The 5,444-nt window shown below is 48.6% G+C and overlaps 1 protein-coding gene across 1 annotated transcript in view; it reads right to left on the reverse strand.

Annotated features, from left to right (window-relative positions):
- LOC114070243 (E3 ubiquitin-protein ligase pellino homolog 2) overlaps nt 1–204 on the reverse strand; it is a 65,280-nt gene extending 65,076 nt beyond the window's left edge. Inside the window, exon 1 of the mRNA XM_027907528.1 lies at nt 55–204. Within this exon, the coding sequence (XP_027763329.1) occupies nt 55–131 (77 nt within the window). The 5' untranslated portion in view covers nt 132–204. The remainder of the gene's footprint in view (nt 1–54) is intronic.
- Nucleotides 205–5,444: the final 5,240 nt, after the last annotated feature.

The following is a 5,444-nucleotide window of genomic DNA, read 5'->3' on the forward strand; positions in this document are numbered from 1 at the left end:
CCCCCCTCCACCCCGCCGCCCCGCGCAACCCCGGCTCCCGTGCCCAGCGCTCACCCCAGCACCACCAGCTCCCCGTACTTGACGGGCTCCTTGTTCAGCGCGCACAGCTCCTCCTGGCTGGGCGAAAACATGGGGCCGCCGCCACTGCGGTCGCACCGACGGCCGCCTTTTCCCCCCCCACCCCCGCCAGTCCCGTCCCAGCCGCCGCCGCGGGGCCGCGTCCCGAGCGGGCTCCGCTCCGCTCTGCGCCCGCGGCCGCCGGCAACGGACACTACACCGCCGGTAGGGGGGGGGGAACGGAGGCGGGGCCAGCGCGGGCACGGACCAACCCGCCGCGTCGGGGGAGGCGAGAGGGGAGCATCGCGAGTGGCCCCGCCCTCCCCGCGCGTTTTAATGGCCGGTGGAAGGGGCGGAGCGAACCACGCGGAGCGCCGCCCCCTTCCCGCGCGCCTCACCACCCCCCCCCGGGCACGGCGAGCAGTGGTACGGCCCGGCCGTGTTATGTAAACATAGAGTAACGGGGGCCCGGCCGCTCTTAAAGGGGCCGCGCACCCCGCGGGACCGGAGGGACCGAAGGGCTCTGATCATCTCTGATGGAGGGGGTTCTGGGTCACACCTCACGATGTGTTCCGGATCACCTGTGAGGTCACAGATCGCCTGAGGGTGTCCAGGTCGCGGCGGTGTCTCCAGCACTGCCGCCTGACCCAGGTTTAGGTCACCTGCGGGGCCGGGTCGCTTCTTGTCTGTGCCGCGGGTTCTGCATGACCTCCCCGCGCCTTTGGAGATCTGTGGTGCTCTGGGTTCCCCTGGGGAGCTCCTGGGTCACCTCCTGCCCCAGCGGGAGGGAGCTCGGACCACCACCCACCTCCTGCGCCTTCCACTTGGTCTCCAGCAATGGGGCACCATCAGCTTCTGCGCTTGTGGCTGGGGAACGGCCGCTCCCCTGTCTCCCATCCCTGGAGGTGGCAGGAGCCCACCTTCCAATCCCTTCTGCCCATTGTCCTCTTCTGAGGGTACAGAAATGCCCCCACCCCCTTTGTTCAATAGTAGTCTTGAAGGTCCTTTCCAACCCAAACCATTCCATGACTTAGAAGGATTCCCCCCCACCACTGCCTTCTCTCCTCCTTTATCCTCTGTGCCCAACTAAAGCCCCAAACCAACAAAGATTGGCTTGGCATTGATCAAAGTCGAGGATAGAAATCCTCATTAGCCAATATTGGGGGTCTCCAAGCCACTTACAAAGACAAAACTAATCTCAGCATCCCCCGCGCTGCTCCTGGCCTTTCCCAGGGAGCATCCTCTGGGGTGGCAGAGTCTGACCCAAGATCGAATCCTGTTCCTCCTGCTGAAAGCTTTCCCTCCACCAGAAATTGTATTTAGCTATTAATTTTCCCCAGTAATGTTATTTTTCTGTCGTTCTGGTGAAGAGGTGAAATGGAAAAACCCAACCAATCTCGCAGGGCCACACAATGGAGATCTTCCCAGGGGCTGTGTGAAGAAGACAAGATTTTATTAAAGACAGGGAGCTGAATTATTGCAGATTTATCTTCTTTATTGCTCTAACAGAATAGAAAAGAAACCCGGGCTGCAAGTCACTGTCAGAGAAAACAAATACATCCCCAAAAACAAGGTGAAAAACAAACCTCCCGGCTGTATCCTCTTCAGCTTCTCCATTTCTCCCCTGAAAGCAAGACCTTCACAGTAGCTTGGCTTTCACATGGCATAAACAAACCTCCAACACTCTTCCAAAAATCGCTCCCAAACAGCTCAGCTGGGCTTCCCTGAGTCAAACCTGGCTGGACTTGGAACATCTACCCCATGTGGAGATGGAGGGATGAGGAAGGACCTGCAAGATCTGATTTTCCTTCTTTCTCCCACTTTTTCAGTCTCTAACACTGAGCTTTTTGTAGAGCAAGGGAAAGTTGCACACAATTTTACACACAAAGTTCATAACCCCAAGGTTCTGCACCCTTTGGCCAAAGCTATTTTTTTTTTTTTCAGCTGTCATTGAACACAGAAATGCAGAAATTATTAAATACAGCAAATAGTGGTTTGCATTGCTGAAACATAACACTAATAAATTCAGAAAATGTGCTCCTTTGCAATGCTGAAAAAAAAAATAAATACAGAAGATGCTCTTCTTTGCATTGCTGAAAAATAAATGTGCAGGGGAAAGAGCCCAGCAGGATTCACAGGGGAATATTTGCATCTGATTTATTGACGGGAGGTGGATAAGCTGCGCTGGGATAAGGAGTCACACACCTGCCACGTACCTGTGGTGAGAAACTGTGCAATAACTCCTGAGCCTGGGCTGATCCGTTATTTTTTTCCTTGGAAATGTGCTTCCTTTGTTCGTGCCCAATCCCTTCATTCTGCACCTCCCCACGGGGTGTTTTAGGCTGACAAGTGAAGAGGGAAGATGAGCCCCGCAAGGTGTTTTAAGGACTGCTGGTCTTTTCCTCCCAAACTGGAGCTTTTCTCATTTCAATTCCAATAGGACCAATTGCTCCCAGCACTGGAGACACGCTTTTAATTGTTTAATTTTTAATTTTTTCTAAAATTTTGGGCTAATGAAGCAGAGCCAGGAGGAGGGAGCAGATCCCTGACCCACACGGACCACAGCCCCAAATCCCAGCACTGCTATTCCCTCCAGCTCCGAACATTCCTTTTGCAACTGGTGCGAGCAACACTTGGCTGGCATTTTTCCCCAAACCCATTGAAATAATTGAGAAATATCCCCACAGCTGCATTCTGTTGGTTTTTTCTTCAGCTCAAAATGTCTCGTGTTTTCAGATTCAGGATGGCTCAGCGTGGCTTTTGAGGGCTGCAAAGGGAGGTTTGGTAGTTTTCCACTGGAAGTGAGAATCACAGATAACTTGGATCACCTTCCCAGCAGCATCAGTGCTGTGAGAGGGAGTTTGCTCCCAGGTTTAGCAGGAGCAGCTGCCTGGCTGGATGGAGGGGTATCCAGCCAAGCCAGACGAGCATTAAAATCAATGTTTGGGGGAAAAAAAAAATAAATCTCAAACATGAAGAAACAGTACATGCCCATTTATTTTTAAAATGTTATAAAAAAGTTATTTTAAATGCAGGAAGATTAATAAGGCTCTAATTCAGCAAAGTACTTCCAGATGTGCTGGACTCTGGGTGTACTTCAGGGCTTTTATGAATCAGGGCTTAGGGAACGGGTTTAAAATGCAGAGAACTCATTGAAAGAGGTTTTTACACTAAAAGAGGGCAGGTTGAGATTGGATATTGGGAAAAAAATCTTCCCTGTGAGGGTGGGGAGGCCCTGGCACAGGTTGCCCAGAGAAGCTGTGGCTGCCCCATCCCTGGAAGTGTCCAAGGCCAGGTTGGACGGGGCTTGGAGCAACCTGGTCTAGTGGAAGGTGTCCCTGCCCATGGCAGGGGGGGTGGAATGGGATGATCTTTAAGGTCCCTTCCAATCCAAACCATTTTGGGATTCTTTGAGTCTAAATAGCCCCTGAATCACACCTGCAGCTTCCACTGCACATGAAATTCATGTGGATCAGCACATAAATAGGGATAAAGGTTTCCATTCCCAACCCAGTACTATTGACATTCAAAGGAAGGTTTCCAGGAGTGGGATCAGGTTTATGTTCAGCCATCACTGTGGATGGTTGGAAAGTTGATCTCTGAGGTTGCAGCAGCCTGGATTTGGTACTCAAGTGGGGGGAATAAATCCCAGGAAAGGAGAAAAACTGTCTCAGCTCCAAGGTTAGGATTAAGCAGGTATGACCTGTGTGGGTGCAAACCTTTCTGGCTGGAAAGTCTCCAGCTGGCAGGTTGGAGAGGCTCTCCAGCAGCCATCAAGTGGAAACAAGAAATAGCTGTGTTTTAAAAAGAAAAGGTGTTTTAAAATTAGATTTGATAAAGAAACTACAGGAAAAATAAGATGGGATTGCTCATAATGACGTGTGGGGGGGACCCTCTAAATCCCGTGTTTCAGAGCTTCAGTGCCTAAAACAGATCAGGCTAAAAGAGATTTGCTTTTTCTTACACCATTTGGGCATCACTTGAACCTCCTATCATCTAACTCTCCACTGTGGCATATAATTGTCTTGATTCCCAGTAACATCTAAAATTTAGAGAGGAGAATTGCATTAAAAAAATAAGTGGAAGAGCTAAAAGGATAAAATACTTCCAAATACCCCAGCAGCAGCTTAAAGATATGGTACAGACTCCAGCTTACCATGTAACACTACTTAATAAAGACCCTAAAAAGAATTTAGGTAGCAGAGTGAGGAAGGCTATCAGGAACAAAAAAGATAGGTGTCAAAATTGAGGAAAACAGAATATAGCATAAACACTGGCAAATATGAAACCACAATAAGGGAAGTGGAAAAAATATTGCAGAGCAGTTTGCCAGAGGCATAAAAAAAAAAGCACATAAAAACATAGAAGAGACAGAAAGTCAACCAGGGACTCACTGGGACCAGCAAAGAGTGAAAGTGAGGAGGAAGTTTTGGGTGAAACAAAATGCTGGTGGGTCAAGTAAATGAGCTTCACATGAGCTGGAGATGGAGATTCCCACAGCAAAACCCTCATTAGGGTCATCAGACTCTGCAATGAGTCTGATAAGCTTCTTAAATACAAGTGTCACCAACAAAGATTTTGGAATAAACAGGTAAATTGAGAGAGGAGCACATTTCCATGGTGAGATGTCACTGGCCCAAGTCTTGGAAAGAGATTCAAATGTAATTCTATGAATAATTGGATCTGTATAATTATATTTTACATAACATTATAGTTGTATAAATACAGTGTTCTGTATTTATATAATTCTATGAAGGATTGTATTTGTCTGCAGGATAAGAAATAACAAACTTGCCACTGAAGGAATAAGGCTAAGAGCTTAAACTTTAGGAGTTTAGGTCTGAGTGGAAAATACAATCGAGTTCAGGTAAATATGGATACCTGGGATGCAGTGGGAAGATCTGATACAGCAGGGAAAGGGCAACAGGGGGCTTTTGCAGAAAGAAGTCAAAGTTTATAACACATTCACACCCCCTGGAGCAGTCAGTGAATATGCTGGAGATGGTGATTGCACGTGTATCACATTCCTGGGGTTCAGGAAAGCTTTGCCACTGCGAGAGCTGTCAAAGAGATAAAAGTAGCACGAGATAAAGAAAGGCCTTCATGGATTAGCAGCTGAGTGCAACAGAAACCAAAGGCTGGAGGTAAGTTCTCATTTTCACAGTGGGGAGAAGCTGTTGCTGGGGTTTTGTGGTGTCGTGGAGCCCTGGCCAGGCTGCTGAATTCTAATGGCAAAGTTTGCTGACAAGCCAAAAATTTTAAGCTGACTGCAAGGACCCAGCAAGAAAACAAGTACATACAAGATGACCTTAGCCATATCTGTCTAATGGCTGGCTCTAATTGAGCCATTATCCTTCCAGAAAGGCATCCTGAGGTTTTAGAGGCAC

The sequence above is a fragment of the Empidonax traillii genome, unplaced genomic scaffold, assembly GCF_003031625.1.
Source record: "Empidonax traillii isolate 1590-97213 ecotype Southwest subspecies unplaced genomic scaffold, ASM303162v1 scaffold1491:size100782, whole genome shotgun sequence".
Lineage (NCBI taxonomy): Eukaryota > Metazoa > Chordata > Aves > Passeriformes > Tyrannidae > Empidonax > Empidonax traillii.